Genomic DNA, 21617 nt, shown 5'->3' on the forward strand with positions numbered 1-21617 from the left:
CAGAGAGCCCGATGCGGGACTCGATCCCAGGACCCTGAGACCATGACCCGAGCCGAAGGCAGTGGCCTAACCCACTGAGCCACCCAGGTGCCCTACTATCTATATTGTAATAGACTCGCGTGTACTACAGCAGATTGCAATTTCTTGTGTGACCCAACTGTTCCCCGGAGCTAATTAATTTCCAGGAAAGAGGATGTTCGAGTCTGCTGCTGGCATTTGCAAAAGGGAACGACAAGGAATGTTTCTTCTTCAAAGGAACCAAAAGCCAAGTAAAGGATCTCTGTTTGTCTCACCCCACCCCTTTCTACTATAATGCAATAAATAAAATCCTCACTGCTGGTACACAGAGAATGCCTGAGACCTTTAATGAATGGCAGGACTTAAAGTGTGCTCAAAGCAGTTCTTCCCTGGAAATGAACCAGCTCTGGGGAACAGTTGAGACACACAACAAATTGAAAAATGGTGTAGTACAGGAGTCTAATACAGTATAGATACTAGTAATCTTTTAATCCCCTAACAATCCTGTAAGGCAGGTACTTTTATCATCCCCATGTTACAGATGGGAAAACTAAGGCAGAGAGAAGTTAGGGAATTTGTCCTGGTCATACAGAATGTGGCGGAGTCAGGTTTGAAACCTATCTCAGTTGCCTCAGTCTGTGAGTCAGAGTGACTCCCATCTTCACAAACTCACTGTGAAGCCGACAACACAACATGAGGCTGGGTACTTTTTTAGAGAAAGGATCAAGCATCTTCCTCCATCTTTGAGGCTCTACAGAAGTGCCAAACTTCTAGACTGTAAACACTTCAAAACTAGTTGCTAACCCTTCTAGTTCTTCTTTGGGCAGTGTACATGCAGTGCTGTGGAGCAAGTGCAGGAAACTGGAGGGCTGTATATGGGTACACAACTCTTGGTCCTGATTCTCTGCATATCTGTAACATAACTGAGTGCAGAGATCATAGTTCTGGGGGCAAATGCAGTTATTTTTTTATTTGGGGGCACTCCCCCCTTTAACTGACTTGAGGCAAACGTCCAAAAACTTATCTCCTTTTCCGCTTCTCCTTAGCAACACCTAACCAATGCCCCCCCCCCCCCACCTCAACCCCCTAAGAAAAGAAAAAACAGGTCTCTGAGCAGAGACAGCTCTGGGGCAGTGGCATCTGGACTCTGACCCTGGAATTGGCATTGTCTGCCCATCTAGTGATACCAGCAAACTCCAAGGTAAGCCTGGGGCCTGTCTGTCTAGTGTGTTGAAAATTTCTGTATCTCGTTCCCCTTTTGGGGAGTAGAAATGGTCTTTCTCCTTCCGATGTTCTGAGTTTTCCTATCCCAGGAGGCTGGGGTGGGGGTGGCGGTGGAAGGATTAGATAAGACGGCTGGTTTTGGAGTTCACCTTATTTGGAGGAGGGCAATGAGAAAAGAGAGGCAGATTTCACTTCCGGGGCCCAGACCGAGGTGACAGAAACTGAGGAAGTTGGTTTGCCTTCGGAATTCTGACCCCTGTCTCCTACTTCACCATAGAGCACAAGGGGATGGCAGAAGATATGGGGAGAATCTCCCTGGCAGGGAAGTCAGTGCAGTCTCTGATCTACCACCCTGAGGTTCTTACCCACACATACTACAAAGAGGTAGGAAAGGCTTCCATGTGTGTTTAGAGTTATAGGGGAATGCTACCAAAGAGGAAAAGAAATGATTCAGTGCACAAACTCCCAAAACATAGCCCCTGGCTCCCCAAGACCACTTTCCAGTCCTGGATCAGGAAAGTGGATATTCCCTGCTTCACCTTTAGTGAAAGGGAAGGGATCCCGGCAGGGGCAGGGCCTCAGCCAAGCTGGCAGCCCTCAGCTTTGTGTAGTGATGCCAGTAGTAATTAATAATGATAATAAATACCACACTTCATAACCAGACCCAACCTGGGGATGATTGAATGGCCGGACCTCTGCCTCCCACCTGCTCTTACTCTGGGAGTCCACACCCTCCCCATTAGCCTCAGTCTAATTTAGCTGCCCAGTTCCACCCACCAGGTTCTGACCGGGGTTCAAAGGGAGTTCTGCTCCCAACGGCCAGTCATGTGAAGTAACTCGGACCCTAGGCAAACCCGCAGGGAGTGAGGGTGGGAAGGCAGGGGTGGATGGCCTACAGTAGTATTCAGCTTCAGAAAATAATCAAAAGGGATAGTAATTCAGGTCCTAATGAGCTCGGTTTAGTTTTTCTACCAAGTGCAGGGGGTCTGTTTTCGGAGCCCAGCCGGGTCAGGCCTGAATTTCCACGGCTCCCGGGACCGTGGGGCCTGGCACCCCCAAGCCCGGCCGCCTGGGGACCTCCGCATTCCCAGGGCGACGGACGCAGGTCTCGCCGGGCCCGGGGAGATCTGGCCAGCGAAGCGGAGATCTCAAGGCGTCAGGACGCAACCAGGCCGTGGGGAGGGAGGCCGGCGCCGTGTGGAATGTCTTTATCGGGATCAGAGAGCCACAAGTTTCTCCTTCGCTGCTTTAAGCGATCACGGATAGACACCTTTCGATCTTTTGTCAGACATCTTGGCCCTTAATAGCTAAATTTATTTGGTTTAAAGCGGCCGTGGGAGAAGCCGGGAGGGAAGATCTTTCGTCGGTCATGGGTGGCCTAGATAAGAAGCTTTAAAAGAGGGAGGGAAGAAGAAAGTAAAAAGGTTAATGGATGAGGGGAGGGCTAGGAGGCGCCCAGCGTGGGGCTTTTACAGCGACCCTCCTCCCGCCGCCCCTTATCGCGGCCCTAACTTACCCGCAGCGTATGAAATACATTAAATCACGTAAACAGCGCGCAGGGAGGAATGCCACCGCGATGACCTCTCGCGCGCCGCCGCCGCGAGCCCACCTCCGCGCCGTGCTGGCGGCCGCTGGCTGGGGGCGGCCCGGGACTGCGGGGCCGGGGGCGGCCGGGCCCGGCCTGCAGCCGCCGCGCGCCGGGACGCTATGCCGACCGCCCGGGCTCGGCGAGTTCCTTACCCGAAGTGACCGGCGGCGGGAAAAGGGGGCGGGGGACGGGGAGTGCGGGGGGGGGGGGGCCGACCCAATTTTCTAGGCTGCGCAGTTTTCGTGCCCCCCCAACCCCTGCCACGATCTGATATTTCTAACGTATATTTTTGGGCTTTCAAGAATTAAAACAAAACAAAACCACCCGCCGCCCTCCACCCCAAACACCGTCAGGACTTTCCGCAAGCGCCTGCACTGGACTGACAGCGGCTGAGTCCGAGAACAGGCCGCCCCATGACTATTGGGCGCGGAGGATGGCTGGGGTGGGGGGACACCAGGGTGACCCCTGTCCTTCGGCAAAAGCGTCCCAGGGACGGTAAGAAATCCGGTATAGGCGAAAAGGCCCTAGAGATGTGGCTTTGTAAAAACTCAAGTTTAAAACTTAAGTTTTAAGTCACAAATTCTCAAGTGTCGCTGGAGCAGCCTGGAGCTTTGGGGAACTGACGGCGTAATGAGCTTAAGTTTGCAGGGGTCAAGGCGTGTCGTTATGCGGGCCCCCGCCCGCGTGTCACAGCTCCTCTGGAAACAGAGCGTGGCTGGGTCCCCAAACATCCCTTCGCATTTAGCAACAAAGCCTCCGCCCCCTGCCCAATTGGCTGCTCTATTCTGGCTGGATTCGAATCGCGAATAGTAGTGTGGTGGCGCGCCCCAAATAAATCAGCCCTGGGGACAGGTCGCGCCCCAGAGCCAGCAACTCTCCGAGGACGAGGAGGTGGGCTCGAGGACGGAAGGCACACTGCGGAGGGACCACTCCTTGAGTCTAAATAGTCGGGAGAGAAAGAATTTCGTTTAGATTAGCAATCCCTCCACCCCCAAAGGAGATAGGCAAAAGAAAAAGGAGAAAGAAAAGGAAAGGAAAGGAAAAAGAAAAAAGAACCACGAAGAAAATAGAACTGTTAAGAGCCTATTTACTGGTGAACTATGAGGGGACTTCTCCAGTTCTTGGGTTCCTCCCTAGTTTAGGGTACACTTCTTTCCTCCGCGTTCCCTATGATGCCCGCCTTCCCAAATCAACTGGGGTACTCAAAGGAAACTCACAGCGCGGGACCTGGGAACCCCTAGGGGGTGGCTTTGAAAATGTGCCACTCCTCCCCACCCCGGGGAGTGGAAGTTTTCCCCGGGGCCAAATCCAGTGCTTTAGGAAAATGGTAAACTGGATGGGTCAGGCTTTACTTGCCTTTCCGCCTGAAGAAACTCTGCGGATTTAAACAGTTTTGATTTTAAGTTAACTAAAAAGAAAAATATTTTACTATCCATTCTCTCCTTTAGTTGGTAAACCAATCTAAAAAACTGCTACCGTACAAAGGAGCAAATTACAATCTCCCACCCTTGCTTTAGGCAGTGTTAGAGAGACTGGGAATCGGGACAGTAAAAAAAAAAAAAAAAAAAAAAAAAGAAGCCGGGTCCCTTCTTGAGCCCTTAGAAACGACAGGCTATAGTCAGCGTTTGCGCCCCTGCTCACCTCTGTCCCAGCGGTCCCAAGGCCAGTGCACCCTCTCACAACCGCTGCGAAGCTGCGGGAAAAGCAGGTCCCTAGAGCTTTAGCTGTTGTCCAGGGAAATTCACACAGACACCTTCATACTTGCTAATATGAAGAAATACAACAGGAACCAATTTCGGAGCTAGGTCTCCTCGGGGCTCAGGCTTGGAAGCTGTTCACAGCTTAAAATCTAAAGAGAATTTTTAAAAAAACCTCATCTCTATTGGAAATCACCTCACTGAGATAATTAAGAAAAAAACCAACTGCTTTCAAGAGTAAAACCGAAAAACATTTCAAAAACAGTTGGACTCAAAGGAAAGTCAAATGTCCACAACGTTTCCGTATCTGCTGACAAATGAGCTTCTGAAAAGCTCAAAATTTGGTCGGAACTCAGGCAAAAGCCAAAAGAGAAGGCTTTGGAAGCCTTGGTTGGAGTTAAGTGGGAGGTGGACACCGGGTCATCTCTTTTGCTAGTTCCATTCGATCGAATTCAGGTTAAATTTTAAAGTCCTGAATCCTGCTCCAGTGCCAATCTCTGTTCCAGAGTTTTCCACCTTCACTCTTCCAGAATTGTGGCCACATTGAAACTGGGAGCCACCACAGTGATTGGGGAAAAGCAAAGAGGAACGTAATAAAAGTGACTAAACTGGAGGAGAACGGTTTATGGACCGCCGTAACAGCAGTTTAAAATTCAAAAGTGTTTAGCAGCAATTTACAACGAAGAATGGAAAAAAAAAAAAGATTTCTCGCCAACTTCCTCGATTTCGCTTTCTTCTCCTCACTGCCAGGCCCTGTCCCCTTCTCCCCCTAGGGTAGACAGCTTACAGTTCACATTTATGTTGAGAGAAAACATACTTTTAACGACGAGGTCTCACAATCTCTCAGAATCATTATTTTACATTGTCCCTACCTACTTAACGCCGGTTCAACTCTGTTTAAACTCCTCTCCCCTCCCCAACTGGAAAAACGCAGAATCAAAAACAACACAGAAACAAAAACAACCCCCCCCCCTCCAAGAACCCAAAATGCTTCTAGGGAGACTGACTTTTAGAAAATCGTTTAACATCGATTTACCTGGGAGAAAAATGTAAAATCCATCCCCACAAAGCAACTCCTGCTGCCCTAGTTAAAATTCTCTCTCCGCGGCCTTCTGGGGTCGCGTCTGTCGGAAGAAATCTTTTTGTGAGCGAAAGGGAGCGGAGACATATATCACTACTCCTGCCGCGGACGAACCCGCAGCCGCGCGCCTCGCTGCTGACAGATCCGCGCTGATAACCCCGCGACGTTCATTTCCAGTCCCCTTGCCGGCTCAGCACCGTATCAGTTTGTACACAGTTGTGATAACCATTTGGAGGGAGCGAAGAAGGGGTGTGTATGTGAGGGTGAGGGTGGGGGCGGGGAAGCGGTATTTCCCGCTGGGTCCAGGGAAGGTGAACCCCCTCCCCCCTTTCCAACGACTTATCCGGAGACTTACCTGAAGTTTTCTCCAGGATAAGCTCAGAGCAAACGGGACACGAAAACTTGGAAAGCACCTTGGAACGCGACTGGGGTGGAAGCCCTTTTCATTACGCGCACCTTTGGGGACTAGACTTTACGTATACCACTACCCCGAATTAAAAGTTCCCCAAGGTTAGCTGATGTGTCGACGTAAACGTTCCGAAACCTCCTAGGAATTTAGTCTGTTTTTAAAAAGCAGGGCAGATATAGGGAGCTGGGCACTAGAGTTCCTTCTTTCCCATATCTTTGGAACCTCGATCCCCGACGGTCACCACGACCCAGGGGCTCGATTAGAGGTCGGTGCAAGTTTAAGGTAGTTCACATACAAAGGCAGAGCATAAAGCTCTTTTAATGTGGGCTGAGGAGCGGGGAAGGCCCGAGGAGCAAAGCACTTTCCCCCTTATTCTGGAGGCACATTGACCCGAAAGCTAGAGCGTCCCTCCCGCCTCGATGGTGGCGCTGAGCTGTGCACTGCCAACTCCTCTCGTGCCACCCCCCCCCCCGCCCCCGTGAGTGCGTGTGTAACTGGAGGCGGAGGAAAGTGCTGGGCCGGGTGGGTGTGGGTCGCCAGCCAGGTCAAGCGTTCCGCCACCTCTGCGCTTCCCCGGGTGTCCCAGGACTCGGCGCCCCCTTGATGGACTGGCCCCCCTCCGTGGAAGGTACTCGCAGCTCAGCCCACACACCCGCAGGCTGCGCGGCGCTCATTGTCTGTTGGGGTGGCGCGCTCCCCTCCCCCCGCCGCCCGCGATCCCCTCCCCACCCTCTTTTCTCTCCTCCCCTCGCTCCCTCCTCCTCCTACTCCTCCTCTTCACCTCCAGCGCCCAGCTGCTCTCACAGCGCAGTTCCGACCCACAGCCTGGCACCCTTCGGCGAGCGCTGTTTGTTTAGGGCTCGGTGAATCCAATCAGGAGCGCAGGCTGCAGTTTTCCGGCAGAGCAGTAAGAGGCGCCTCCTCTCTCCTTTTTATTCACCAGCAACGCCGCGCAGACCCCGGACTCGCGCTCGCCTGCCGGCGCCCACAACCTCTCTCCACGCCCGAGAACAGTCTCCGTCGCGGCCGTTCTCCATGCGCAGCGCGCACTCGAGGTTCGGCTGCTTTCTCGCTTTCTCGGGCTCCCCTCTTTCCTTCCCTCTTCCCCCCGCACCCGTCGCGGGCCCCTCCGCCCCGGGCTATCCGACACTCTGCGGGCCGCGGTTGGCTATGGGGTGTCTCCCTTCTGTCGTGGCTGGCTGTAGCGACTCCAGGTTCCCGGGACACGGTGGACCAACTTCTGCTGTCTCTTCCTCTCCCCGAAGCGCTTATCTGCGCGCAGCCTTATCTCCGAGTTATCTGGCGCAAAGGGGCGGGAGCCGGCAGTCGGGCGGGCAGAGAGATTTCTTCCATGCTATCTAGCCCGGGTCTGTGTGTGGGCATTAATTTTAGTATGGTTATCTCGGAGGAGTCGAAGCGATTTGGAAAAGCAGTTCGGAGGAGGCCCGTCCGGCTGCATTTCGTCTTCCTATCCCACTCCCTCCGAGTCTCCCCGTCTTTTCTTCCTGCTCTCCTCTTTGGGGTAGCTTCGGCCGCGGGGCGGTCTTATGCCCCCCGCCCCCCTGCATTTCCCCCTCCTCCTTTTCCCTGCGCTGCGCTCCACCCCGCTACGTCCGATTCCGGAACGGTCTGGCCTTTCGGCGGCTGGGGATGACCACGGGGTGGGCGGGGGTGGCCCAGCCGGCATGAGCGCACGCGCTGGTGACTGCAGACGCCAGCCTTGTGTAAGGTGTGCGGCGCCACGGGGAGGAGGGTTGGGCGTGAGACTGCGGCCCCGCGGGCACCCAGCAGTGCCTGGGCCCGGAAGGTCAGAGACTCGTCTCCGCCCCGGCGCCCCACCTTCCCTGGGCTGGATCGTACTTCTCTCCGAAGCTCGCGTTCTGTCCCATCAAGCTCAGGGAAGCTCTGGGAAAGCCAGTGTGAGAGAAGGCGGCGGTTTCGTTTTCGGGGACAGGTTGCTTTTTTTAGGCTAATGATTTTTGCGCGGGCAGACCTCATACTGAGGCATTCCAGGCGGGGGGCATCCGTAGGGAGGCGGGAGAAGGCAACGCCGACAAGCACAACTACGTAAAAAATTCTTTTGTGTGTCAGCGGCCGAGAGGGAGCCACTTCGGGGGCGGAAGAAAAACGGCGGCTAGTCTCACCGTCACTCCTGGGATCTGGCGCGCGCAGATGGAGGATGCTGCGGAGGGGGGTGGGCGGGAAGGCGAGGCGACCCAGGCGGTGCAGACGAGGGAGGGCGGATATCCCGGTCCTGGGAGGATCCTGCGGCGGCTGTCCAGGCTCCAATTCCCTTCTTTGCCCATCTCCCGCGCCCGGGGCATCAACAGGGTATTTGAGGATTCCCGTAAGCTAGAAAAGGCAGTGGGAATGAGGTTTTATGCGGTCTACGGTTCTGGTAACTTTTCTTCCCCTGTTTTGCCTCCCCTCCCCCCGTCTCAGGAGCTAGAAGTTAGCTTGGAGAGGCGCCGGACCGTGGATGGCCTTGACTGACGGCGGCTGGTGCCTGCCGAAGCGCTTCGGGGCCGCGGCTGCGGACGCCAGCGACTCCGGAACCTTTCCAGTGCGGGAGCCTTCCACGCCACCTTCCCCCATCTCCTCCTCTTCCTCCTGCTGCTCCCGGGGTGGGGAGCGTGGCCCCGGCGGCGCCAGCAACTGCAGGACGCCGCAGCTCGACACGGAGGCGGCGGCGGGACCCCCGGCCCGCTCGCTTCTGCTCAGCCCGTACGCCTCTCATCCCTTCGGGGCTCCCCACGGACCTTCGGCGCCCGGGGTCGCTGGCCCCGGGAGCGCCCTGTCGAGCTGGGAGGACCTACTGCTCTTCACTGACCTCGACCAGGCCGCGACCGCCAGCAAGCTGCTGTGGTCCAGCCGCGGCGCCAAGCTGAGTCCCTTCGCACCCGAGCAGCCCGAAGAGATGTACCAGACCCTCGCCGCCCTCTCCAGCCAGGGGCCGGGCGCTTACGACGGAGCGCCCGGCGGCTTCGTACACTCCGCAGCCGCCGCCGCCGCAGCCGCCGCCGCGGCCAGCTCCCCGGTCTACGTGCCCACCACCCGCGTGGGCTCAATGCTGCCCGGCCTGCCGTACCTGCAGGGGGCGGGCAGCGGGCCCGCCAACCACGCGGGCGGCGCAGGGGCGCACCCCGGCTGGCCTCAAGCCTCGGCCGACAGCCCTCCGTACGGCAGTGGAGGCGGCCCGGCGGGCGGCGGGGCGGCGGGGCCCGGGAGCGCCGGCTCCGCCGCGGCGCACGTCTCTGCGCGCTTCCCGTACTCGCCCAGCCCGCCTATGGCCAACGGCGCGGCTAGGGACCCCGGGGGCTACGCTGCAGCTGGTGGCGGGGGAGCCGGCGGCGTGAGCGGCGGCGGCGGCGGCAGCTTGGCGGCCATGGGCGCCCGCGAGCACCAGTACAGCTCGCTGTCGGCCGCGCGGCCGCTGAACGGGACGTACCACCATCACCACCACCACCCGAACCCCTACTCGCCCTACGTGGGTGCACCGCTGACCCCCGCATGGCCCGCAGGACCCTTCGATACCCCAGTGCTGCACAGCCTGCAAAGCCGCGCGGGAGCCCCGCTCCCGGTGCCGCGGGGCCCCAGCGCAGGTAAGGGGATATCTGCTGCGTGGGAGTGGGGGCCTAAGGCTCTGGAGTGGACGAGGGTGTGGAACACCTATTTGACGTGGGCTTTGTTCGAAGGGCTTTCCTGTTTTCGGTGCCTAGAGGTCGGCTGAGCCCCAGGGAGGATTTGCAGAACTTTGGCAGGCCTACCCCCAGAATCTGGCAGTGTCGATGAGGTGCTTTTGTTTTGTGGATTGTTTCGGTTCCTTTCCACGAAGGAGTTTAAGGTCGCGTGTACAGTCTCACTGCCTTGGAGAAGCTCGAGGGGCTTGAAAAGTGAATGGGGTGGGCAAATTGGAAAAAGCTTGGGAAGGAACTTGTCACCGTCTCTAGTTTGCCTTAGTGGAAGAATGAGATTCTTGCGGGGGGGGGGTAAGTTTGGGAGGGTGTTGGGCAGTTGCTTCACAATCCCTTCACATAATAGCTTCTCCTAGTTCAATTCTGTAGGGGTGAGGAATTGTGTTTCTCTTAGGGAGGGTATTTAAGAACTCCACTGTGGAAAAGATGCTAAGGAGGTAGTTGGCTTGGTCCTCAGTGAGAGAGGGAGGAAGAGAATACCTGGACTGGTCAGCCTTGTGACTATGCTGAGGGAAAGCTGGTGGAGGGGCCCATTTGCTGGACATGTCTGGAATTGGTTCTGCTGGTGGCCCCCCTGCCAGTCCTGGGAATCAGGGATCCTGGAGGTCCCACATCACTCCCAAGTCCAGAGTTCAGTCCGCCACTTAAGGTTTTCCATACCACTGGTACCTTTCTTCCAGTGTTTGGGGGCAATGCGGGGTGAACTGGGAAAACACAATTGTCAAAACACCTGGAAACACCCCTGAAAAGTGGGTTTTTTTTTTTTTTTTTTGCTCAAGCAGAGATTATGAACTGTGGTGTCTGGCCTGGCGAGGCACTCGGGGGGATGCAGTATTCTGGGTTCTTCTAGGAGCTTTCATGGGTGTCTGTCTTTGTATTTAACCTGTTTGATAACATGTCAGACTTCAAGAGAAAATCTTGTTGGGGACGGCGGGGGCTAGTTGTTTGAGTGGAGGCGTGAGAGAGAGGTGGCAAAGAGGCAGGAGACATGTCAGCCTAAATTAACCTACCTGATGTTTTCACACTCCAGGTCTGGGCTTTTCCGGGGAGCCTCAGAGTTCCTTTTTGGGACGACAAATCTTTCAGGGGCCCTAACTAGTGGAGTGAAGTGATGAATTGCCAGCCTTGTATTCAGAAGGTCTACTGGAAAATGCCAGGGGCCTGAAAGCGAAGGATGTGACTTGAATCCTCCTCCTAGTAACACTGGGAGTGGGGGCAACAGGCTTTTTGGTAGCAGATTCTTTTTTTCTGTCTCCTAAGATTCTGATCTCAGAATTCTTTCCTCTTTTCCTCTGCAAAAGTGGCCCTGGAGACCGTCTTTACCATCGTGGGGAGTGGGTGTGGAGGACCCTGTTGGAGGAGAGACTCGAGAGCAGAGCATTGTCTCCTGTTGGGCAGCATAGGGACCCATGGCTGGTTCCCAGCTGGAGCTGAGAGACTGGGAGATGAAGATCTTCAAAGAATGGGAGGGGGGGACGGATTAGGGTGAGGCTTTTTGTCGGGAATCCAGCTGGGAATCCAAAAGGGTGTGTGAATTGTGTAGGGGGCACCTCCATTTGGAGCCACATTCAGCAGCAGCACCTGTTTCAGGCGGGGACACACCTTAAGTGTGGTCTCCCTATCCCTCTCCCCATAGTCTTCGGCATTTCACAGGCCTGAGAAAGAGAAGTAGTCCCAGAAGATCTAATCAGAGTCTTCTGATGTTCAAAGTAGCTTGTTTTGTATAGAAAATCATTTCATCATTTCAGAAGCAGTATGCTGCAATTGCAGGCGAGTTAACAGATTTCATTTAAAACCAGCTTCTTGGGGCTCCTGGGTGGCTCTGTGGGTGAAGGCAGAGGCCTTCAGCTCAGGTCATGATTCCAGGGTCCTGGCTGGGGTGGAGCCCTCCATCGGGCTCTCTGCTCAGCAGGGAGCCTGCTTCCTCCTCTCTCTGCCTGCCTCTCTGCCTACTTGGGATCTCTGTCTGTCAAATAAATAAATAAAATCTTAAAAAAAAAAAAAAAAACCAGCCAGCTCCTTATCCCACCAGTTTTTCACTGAACTTCGAGATAGGACATTGCAAAATTAGAAAAATATTCTGTAGATCCAGAGTATGTTTAAACAGCAAGAACCAAAAATTCTGGGGAGGGGCTTGGGAACACCCAGCTTTTACATAGAGTGTTGAAAGAAGGCAGGAAGCTACTGAGAGAGAATCAGCTGGTCTTGGGGGTGGGGGAGGCGAAAGACCTAATTTTTGTTGCCCTCACCAGCGTTCTAAGAGCTAGAGAAACCTTGACCTCCAGTGGTTCTTCTCCCGCTTCCTAGCTAGATTCCTCCTTTTTCCACTCGGATAACAACCATTTTTGAAGGTACTCTTTTTGATTTGATCAGGGCAAACAGCAGGGCTAAAACCTGAGCCCTCAGCGTTTTCAACCTACACAGTGCGGAGGCTTTCGGGAACCTGCTGGATTTTGGTGGTGGGTGGGTGGGGGGTTGCTGGGGTGAGTCTTTACAGTGATTCAGTCCCTGAGCTCAGTGGCCTCCTAAATCCCCGCCGAAGTGTGTTCCATTCTTTGGGTCCCGGGATGGCATTCGCTGGTGCGCTCTGCTCCCCAGAGCCTTTTATTTTCTCCGGGTGTGGGGGGGCCCCCAAATCAGTCCTGTTGGGAGATGATGCGTGTGGGGAAACTGGTGAACAAAAACGTCAGCACTTTTTAAGATTTTCTAATTTGTTAGAGTTTTTCTTACATTAGTCCCTTGTAGATGGTAGCTGCTGGGTAAGGGGTAGCGGTCGGGAGAAAATGGGAGCTCTAGATGAGATTTAATTAGACATAAGCAAACTTCCTAAATTTTCCTTAAGCAAAGTCGAGTTTCAAGTTTTGTCTTTGGGTTTTCAGTTGACTAAAGAGATTTGAGAGTTCACAGTCTTCTCCTGGGAGTCTTTATTGTTTCCAGCCTGGGGGAATCAGGAGGCCAGGCCTAGGGCTGGGTTCTCCAGGGAATGCCCCCACTCCTCTATGGAGAGGGTCTCTGATAGGTAACATTTTAAAGTCAACAACTAAGACAAATACCTTGTTTAACTTCAGTGTCCTTGAAGTCCTGAGCATTTTACTGATTACCGTAGTCAATAGTGGCTTTTAGGGGGGAGAAGAATAAATCTTTGTGATAGTGTTGTAAGTTGCAGTATCCTACAATAACTTTGAACTGCAGTTATGTAGGATGCTAGTTTCTTTTAAACTTAATTCTCCAGGAGGTGGGAGACTTGTTTTCTGGGGTAAATAGATTAATGGAATTAAAAGAGTATTCATGCCAAAATTTAAATATCTTTACAACTAGTAGTTGATGGTAGAAACCAGCTGTAAACTGCTTAGGGATGAGAAGAAAAGGTTTGCTAGCACACATTTTCAAATGAAGCTTTAAAATGTAATGTTTATTTACTTTAAAAATTAATTCTGAAACGCTTCAAGAAAAGCCAAATTTAGATATTTAAATCCTCTATAAATAACCCTAAACAGAAGTATTTTTACTTTTATGAAGTGTCTTTTTAAAGTATTTAATAAGTACCTATCTCATTTTAGATAGTATTTATTCATTCATAGTCAACAAATTTAAGCGGAAATAATAAATGTTACAACCATTTACTCTTGATTTTTTTCTCTTACTAACAGGTTTAAGTTAGTTGTAAACACCAAAAATGAACCAAATAGTAACAAAGTGACAAAATTTAGGTATATTGCAAGTTTAGTGTATGAAAATACGAACGTTTCATTGAGCGTTTTATGTATGAAAATTTTATTTAGTGATGTTCTGAGTCAATAATACCAGATGTTTGTAGATAGAAGCAGTTAGACCTATGTGGAACTCAAAATATATTAGTAAAGTTTTACTTAAGTCTTGTGGCATGAAAAGAAAACTTAACATTTATCCCTGTGCTTGTTAATGTTGGTGCTTTTTTCCCCTGGGGAGACCTGAGTTACTTACAGTCAACTGAGAGAGTGCCCAAGAACAGTATTTCTGATTTTACGTGTCCTTTTTTTTTTTTTTTTTTTTTAAATTAGAGAACAGGAAGGGTGACAAATAATAAATACTTTAAAAATTACTTGGGATAAAAGTAATAAGGTTGCCCGACTGTGTCCCAGGATATTTGTGGGCTCGGTGCAGGGGTCAGTGATCAGTGTTGATACTGTATGGTCGGCTCGGTTTGGCAAGGGGCACACTAATTATGATGGATTTCAGTTTTGAGACGCTTGGGAACAGCCGGAAAGGAGGGGTCAGGGGACCCAAACCGACTTGGCCATAGCTTCTTACACCTACGACGTCCTTGGAGACTGAAGGCAGATGGCTGGGGCTCGGCCTGCAGCACCATCTCCTGCTCTTTTCTGGGGTTTCAGTGAGCGCGCCCCAGGGCTGCAGAAGTATTGGACAAACGCTCGATAGCGACCACGGCCTGCCGGCTCCTGACTTGGCTGCTGAGCAGAGGGAGCCGTGGGGAAGGGCGCGGGCGGGGAGGCGGGCAGCATGTTGCCAGCCCTGGGGCCAGGGGTACCGGGGGGTCTTCCGGGGAGGGGCGGGAGCGGCGCGGCCTCACCCGGCCTCCTGTCCCCTTTGTCGCCGCAGACCTGCTGGAGGACCTGCCCGAGAGCCGTGAATGCGTGAACTGCGGTTCCATCCAGACACCGCTATGGCGGCGGGACGGCACCGGCCACTATTTGTGCAACGCCTGCGGTCTCTACAGCAAGATGAACGGCCTCAGCCGGCCCCTCATCAAGCCGCAGAAGCGCGTGGTGAGTGCGAGCGCCGTCTTCGCCTTGGGCCGGGTCCTGAGCGGCGCTCCTGCTGTGGCCCGGGCGCTGCCGGCTTGTCCCGGGGCGTCCCCGCGGGAACAGGTGCGGCGCGGCCCGCGGGCGCCGCGTCTACCCGAGCGCGGGGGACACACAGGCCCCGTTCACACCCTCGAGCTCCCGAGTGCAGGTGGCCCCGAAACCAGCGTCTGGGGAACGAAAGATAGCCTTTCCCTCACACTTCCACCCAGGGCATGATGTCTATACATGTGGAGGAGGAAGGTGTGGGGAGCTCCCATTTTAAAAATAACACACAAGTCTGTATTGATCTATCTCCAGATGTACTTATAAATGCACTAGAAAGATTCTGAAGGACACATAGTAATGACAGTAACCTCCGGGGAGGAAAACTGAGTATACCAATCCCGGTCAGATGAAGCGGGGTCTACTGTTAGGTCTGGTTTGGATTTTATTCTTGAAGAACCGGCTTGTTTATTCCCCTGCCCCCCCCCCCCCCCCATATGACAGTCACAAACCCACACTCGCTTTCTCCCCACAGCCTCATTCAGGGTTCCTTTGATGCTGTTCTTACACCTTTGGGTCCCATCTACCTCTTCTCCTGTGAAGTGAGACAGATTTTAGCCCCCAAATTCCCTCCCGTCTTTTGGATTGCCTTTGAGTTTGATGAAAATTTCCGCTAACGTTTGTTACTTGTGAAAATCTAGCTGTTCAGAACACTACATAGAACTTAAAGGGGGAGAAAGGCAGTCCTAGGTGCTTCTCAAGTTGGGATTTTCACAGTCCAAATGCATTTTTTTACTATTTTAAATTAAGGAATTCTGATTTCTTCAGGGATAAATCTTAGAGTTAGGTGTGGTTTTAGGAGAGGGCATTTACCGCTGTAGTGATTAGAGAAAATAAATGAAAGTGTTCGCAGGCCCCATTGTAGGGCTAACATTTGTTTAACCAAGCATTCATACTCTTAATACCTTTTAAAGTAAAATATTTTACAGTGAGATGCCAGACATCTTAAGTATCCAGGTAATTTATTTAATTGTTATACTCTAATTAGCAGGAACAAACGCTACACATGTTGTTTGTGTTAAATAGATTAGGGTGATATTGCATCACAATGGAAGTCTGACACCTTAAAGAGAAGCAATTAGTTTTATGGTTGTTTTGTTTTTAATGCATTTAAAATAAAGTGGCTGAGGCTAATTTAATGTATGTGCCTTAAACTTGTTACAACCTCCCACAGCTTAAAATAGTCTTCAGAGGGCATCCTGCATTTCATTTCAGCATCTGCCTTCCTATGGTTTTCATTTCTTAACGCATCATATTAAGAAAAAGTAGTGGCCAGAAAATACCCGGGAAGTTTGTTGTTTTCATGTCTGAACAGTGAAACTGATTTTTTTTTTTTTCCTGGAAAGGTACATTGAACTGAATTCTAGCTGAGTTCAGCAAAGTCACCTTTTCTTGAGCTTGAGGGAAAAATTGGTAGAACTCCGAGTAGCTGATTAGGTTCTAGTTGGATTCTAAATTTGATCTAGTAACATACATGTTTAGAAGTGCCATTTGTTTCGTGCACTTACCAGGAAAGAGTTTTTAACATCTCCTAAATCTGTTGGTCTTCCTTCTGTGTGGCAGGTGTCTTGGCCCTGACCAAGGTCTGCCATTGTGCTTTGTAAATGGATTATAAATGATACCAATTGAAGGGCGTGTTCATCAATTAGTTCTTGTGGGCTTCTTATTTATGGTTTTGATGGATCTAGCTTAGTTCTCAGAAGGTTGAACCCAGGTTTGTTTAGCCAGCAGTCCAGAACCAATCACTTTGAATTTGAACTTGTAATACATTGCAAAATAAGAGATTTATGGTGTAACTTGAATTCCTTGTCAGTGATGAATATAACTGAGATCACTTGTTACAAGGAACTTTTATAACCCATTCACCTTCATTTCTCATGTTTATGGAGACTGGCTTCACTTATGATTTGCAGTTGACAGTCATAAAATTCTTTGTTACAATGGCAAATTCTGATAACAAGGTTACTTCACGTTGGCTTCAAATTCCACTGGAAACTGTCATAAATGACCTGTTTATAAAATGAACCTCCTTGTCCCTAGTTCGCTGATTCACATTCATGAAGAGAAAGGCGTTCTCTCCTAGGAAATTATTTTATTTTAACCATAAAAGGAAAAAGAAAGCAACAAGTCCCGATGTGTAAGGTTTTATGTTTTTATCATTTTAGCAAAAACAGTCCCACAAATGGTTGCCTGTCAGGCAAGCATGTACATTTCAACCAAAAGTCAATCTATTTTTTCATAGCGTTGAGTTCTAAGCTAAGAAGTTTACCAGTGTCTATGATTTGTGTTTAAAGGATAGTGCTACAGTAATACAATAGGGTGTGAATTGCAAAATAGGACGTAAATGCAAAATTCAATGTTTTTTAAATATGTAAGCAGAGGATTTGATAAATCTGTCCTTAAACCTGTGGCTATTCAGTACACCCTCAATTCCAGTTTTTATTGTACATCTTGAAAACTATTCTTTTCTGAAATTGGTATAGCTAACTTCTGAATTCTGTCAAAAAAACCTTTGACTTACATTTGTCCTTGGATTTTTCCTCACAGCTTTTTTACTGAAGTCATGGTGCTGTTTTTTAGTTGCCTATCTAGGTAATTTTAAAAACAAATTTAGATTTTGGCATTTGGGGTAAGAACTTACACTACTAGTTTAATCTCTCCTTCTTTATAACTCACACATAATTCAGATGAGATAAATTCCCTCTAAGGATGTTATGGGCATACAGAGAACATGGAAATCAGAATGACAGTGCCTTTTCTGATAATACCAGTTAATTCTTCTATGAGCAAAAGTTGGGACTCTACTAACTGGATGAAAATACATCCCTATTACTGTAAGACAATGCCAGCATTAAAACAGTGCTGTAACATTCGCTTATCCTTTGTAAAAAGAGTACAAGAATGCAGGTGGCAGGCAACTGTGATAATTAAGAGATGTATTAGAATACATTTCTTTATAAAAACTCTGTACATTTTACAAAATCTATTTCTGTCTTCTGTCTGCCTGTCTTCTGTAGTTTTGGGGTTACTCCTGTGCATATACCTGAGAAATAGACCCTGATTATCTCTAGCTTCCATGTGGAGTAGAGACTGCCCAAAGACACTTGCGACACTGGAGTTGAGGGGAGGTTGTGATTGAGTTTTCATGACACATCCCAGACCTCTGACAGCAGTGAGCACAGTTAGTTGGCCGATATTGTGACTCAGTCTCTGCATGAATATTCCTGGAGCAACCCAAATACTCTTGGGGTTAGAGCACCCAATGTGATTCAGGAAGGTCATCTAATTAGTTTATACATTTTTCTCAGGGGACCTTCTATTTTTTTTTTTTTTAAATACAATAAAAGGTCCACGCTTACGACCACAGGGAAAGGATACATTAATGTATGTAGCAGATGCGTAGTCACTTACATCTGTACACTTACTTTTTTGTGCTACTTTTTAGCCTTCTTCCCGGCGGCTTGGACTGTCCTGTGCCAACTGTCACACCACAACCACCACTTTGTGGCGCAGAAATGCCGAGGGTGAACCTGTGTGCAATGCTTGTGGACTCTACATGAAACTCCATGGGGTGCGCCACCTGTTTGCTCTTGTGTATACGTGTCTAGTCTCTCATTTGTACGTGGTGTCCATTAAAAAAAGGTCAAGGAGAGGGAATGAAAGTGAGGAATCTGATGTTCTCTGTGCACGTTACTGAATTGAGGATGTTAATTAGAATACAATTAACCTTATATACCAGTAAGAAACAAGAAAATGCTGCCAATTAAACTGTCACACACATCCATGGTAAGACACCCCAATTGTAGAAATAATAAAAAGTACTTCCAAATGGAACGAAAAATCTGCATTTTAGAATCAAATGTAGTAGTAACTTTTTTAAACTGTATACTCAGAAAAAGCATAGAACCAAATAGAAATGCACAGTTAACTAGTTTATATCTTGACTTTTAATATGATCAGGTCCGTTTATGCAAAGGAGCAATGAGATATATTCGGTAGTCCTATTTAGCAACATCTTTTGAAGGATAGCATGAAATACTAAAAACACATCAGTCTTAAAAAGGAAATTAACCTTGTATGTGTAGGAGGAAGAGAATACACAATCTCCTTGAAATAAAAGTGCGTACCCAGTGGTTTTACTCTGCAATTGAAGTTGTTAAAAACGATAAACAGTTAAGTTGAAGGAAAAATTTTCCCTGGCAAATCATTTCATTTTTCTCCAAAGGAATCTGCATTTGATAGGGAAAGTATAGTCTGTACATTTTGGGATCTGTTGAGCATGTATAAAAATTGGACTGAAATCGATGCCAACTTCTTTTAAATGAGGGCTTTCAGTACTGATGTTGAGTTCTTCGGTTAAAGTTGGATTTTTTTTTCAATGTAATATTTATTAAACTTAAAGCCTGTATGAAAATTTTTTTAGGTGCCTCGACCGCTTGCTATGAAAAAAGAGGGAATTCAAACCAGGAAAAGAAAACCTAAGAACATAAATAAGTCAAAGGCTTGCTCTGGTAAATAAAATGCTATTTTATTGAAAGGTATTGGCCAACTGTGAGACTAGAATATGTGTATATTTATGAGGTTAATTTTGACTGTTGCAGGTAGTAGCAATAATTCTGTTCCTATGACTCCAACTTCCACCTCTTCAAACTCAGATGACTGCAGCAAAAATACTTCCCCTACAACACAACCGACAGCCTCAGGGGTAAGTGTGAAAGCAGCGCAGCAGTCTTTCAAAGCTAGTGGGTTGCTCTGCTGTATATTATCTCAAATTTTATCTTATCTGGTAGTACAATAATCTAAACCAACAGTTCAGTTTAGTTAGCTGATACCTAAGAATAGTTTTCAGAGGAGATTACATTTGAATGTCAACAAAATGACAAACTTAAGTACTTTACAAACCTCTTAATTAAGATCTATATCGTTTTTTTTATGGTTAAATTAACCCAAGTAAAAGCAAGAAGTTTCGGTTTGAAGTGCTTGAAGTTGTTTTATTTCCAGGTTACTGTCTGAGCTGCTGTATATATGGATTTCTGATGGAGATCAGAACAACTATGAACTCGCAGGTTTTATGGACATCTGTGCCCGGGGCCTTTACATTGCTTTTGCTTATCATAGGGACTCCCATCTTTTTTCCCTTTGTTCTCTTCCTTCCCTTACTGTTTGTTTATTTATTTAAAACAAAGCTTAGCATTATGTATTCTCTGGTGATGTATTTACTGATCATCCTTTACCTGCTGGCCCCTTGCTGCTGGGGGCTCTGGCCTTGTAGTGCGCCTTCTTGATAACCTGGCTTGCTTCAGCCTTTGACCAAACTTGGTTTGTGAGGTTTGTAAATAATTCATGCTCTTAAGGGTAAGGATGCTGGGGGCTTTGTGAGGATCCCAGTTTGTGTAAAGGGGTGATTCCCACCCTAAATTTGTTTTCCAAATTTACCTGGAATGCTCTTGAAGAACAACCAGGCCTTATCCTAGGCCTCCCTGGTATCCCGGGGGCCGATCTGGGCCACAGGACTTTACAGCAGGCCCTGGTGATACTTTTTTTTTTTTTTTTTAGGATTATGCTAGTTTAAGGCAAAACACAGGCATTAAAACCCCTATTTACTTAGTAATTGTTTTTGTTTGTTTGTTTGTTTTGTTTTTTACAAGTAGCTTTGCCCTGTTCGGGGTACTTTGAAATGCTACAGATTCCTGGGCTCCACCCTGGATTTTCTGAGTCAAAGTCTGTGGGGTGGGGCTTGGAGAATTGTGTTTTTGAACCAGCGCCCCAGGTGAAATTGAAGCTTGTTGCCCTCGAGGTGTTTTCTGACCTGGGTTTTGGAACCACAGAGCTGGTTTCTTTTTGTCCTATTTTCAACAGCTTAGACAAGTAAAAATGAAACATTAAAAAAAAATTAAATTTGATATTTCTGTTGGTCCTCCATCCCAAATTGTTTTTCGGCGTTTTCTTTCCAAGAAGTCAGTTCAGAATTTTCACAAGGCAAAAAAAGCCTTTCGGTTGTTTGTTGCAGATAGATGTTAAATAACATTTGTAGCCTTTGTAAAGGTGAACTCTGGTGCAAGATGATGTTGGTGGGGTTTTTTTTGTTTGTTTGTTTGTTTTTTTGTACAGAGGGTTAGGTGTAATTTTAAGAGTCTCCAGTGGTAAATAGAACAGTTACTTACGTGGAAATGGAGAAATAAAGATTATTTATACCTTATGTTCTAAGTTCTCAGCAGCACTTCTGTAGCAGCTAAATGAGGCAGAACGAGGTCTAGGGTTTTGAAAGCTCTGGGGAGCAGCCATCCAGGTTTTTGGCTTGGGTGTCAGTTTGTTCTGCGCCGAACTGCGGATGGCTGCGGGCTTCTGGTCACTTGAGTTTGTCTGGGTCGGCTGAAGCCTGGAAAAAGCCAGATTTGAATGATAAATGGCACAGGAATACAGGTATTTACCCAACAATGGACTTGGGGATGTGTCGTTCCTTTTGCTTTCCTGGTTTTGTGATGTGAAATTTCAAGAAGAGCCCTTTGTGAGGCTGATCTGTCCTCCTCCGAGGGAGGAACAGTGGGAAGTCAGTGATGGGGTCTGGTTCTGGCCTTGCTTGCAGGAGGGACCTCGGGAGCTGTGCTGGCCATACCCCAGTGGCTTGGCTGGGCATTTCATCTCCCTTGAGAGCATGGAGAGAGCTTGCTGGCCCTCGCCCTTCGGAGGAATGCTCCATTCTTTGCTAGAGGCCAGGCGGCAGAACAGTAAGGATTTTGGAGGTTGGTGGAGTTGGAGAGCAGTTCCGTGCACCGTCTTGTGCTGTAAGACCCCCCTAGCACTCCTTAGCCCTGGCAGCCTCTACCAGAGCCAGCCCTGTGAGCTGTTGACTGGAGGGCAGGGTGTGTGTGTGTGTGTGAGAGAGAGAGAGAGAGAAAGAAAGAAAGAGAGAGCACCCGCTTATGTGAACCCAAGCCACCTCAAAGGGTTCCTGACACCTTTTCCCAGGGCAGTGGTGCAGATTGCCTGCCCCCCTCTCCCTACAGGGACCCCACTGCCCCAGGGTTCGCTCACTCTCCAGGACAGCCCTGTCAAAG

At 49.3% G+C, this 21617-nt stretch overlaps 1 protein-coding gene and 1 long non-coding RNA gene across 15 annotated transcripts in view; one reads left to right on the forward strand and one right to left on the reverse strand.

Annotated features, from left to right (window-relative positions):
• Positions 1 to 2179: 2179 nt before the first annotated feature.
• LOC132023524 (uncharacterized) lies at positions 2180 to 6872 on the reverse strand. Of its 5 annotated transcripts, none has more exons than XR_009405979.1 (5): positions 6799 to 6872; positions 5564 to 5651; positions 4472 to 4679; positions 2759 to 3769; positions 2180 to 2632 (listed from the first exon to the last, which is right to left on the reverse strand). It is a non-coding gene; the product is annotated as an uncharacterized LOC132023524 (long non-coding RNA). The 5 variants fall into 5 exon arrangements; XR_009405980.1 differs by lacking the exon at positions 6799 to 6872 and adding an exon at positions 5964 to 6473; XR_009405981.1 differs by lacking the exons at positions 5564 to 5651; positions 6799 to 6872 and adding an exon at positions 5964 to 6473.
• GATA6 (GATA binding protein 6) overlaps positions 6566 to 21617 on the forward strand; it is a 32188-nt gene continuing 17136 nt past the window's right edge. The window contains exons 1-6 of one of the 10 annotated variants that reach the window (XM_059409330.1): positions 6566 to 6645; positions 8460 to 9619; positions 14312 to 14478; positions 18005 to 18130; positions 18983 to 19070; positions 19161 to 19264. In XM_059409330.1, coding sequence (XP_059265313.1) covers positions 8497 to 9619; positions 14312 to 14478; positions 18005 to 18130; positions 18983 to 19070; positions 19161 to 19264 — 1608 coding nt within the window. In that variant the 5' untranslated portion in view covers positions 6566 to 6645; positions 8460 to 8496. The other 9 variants (XM_059409326.1, XM_059409331.1, XM_059409328.1 and 6 more) reach the window with 9 other exon arrangements.

Source organism: Mustela nigripes, chromosome 8, assembly GCF_022355385.1.
Source record: "Mustela nigripes isolate SB6536 chromosome 8, MUSNIG.SB6536, whole genome shotgun sequence".
NCBI lineage: Eukaryota > Metazoa > Chordata > Mammalia > Carnivora > Mustelidae > Mustela > Mustela nigripes.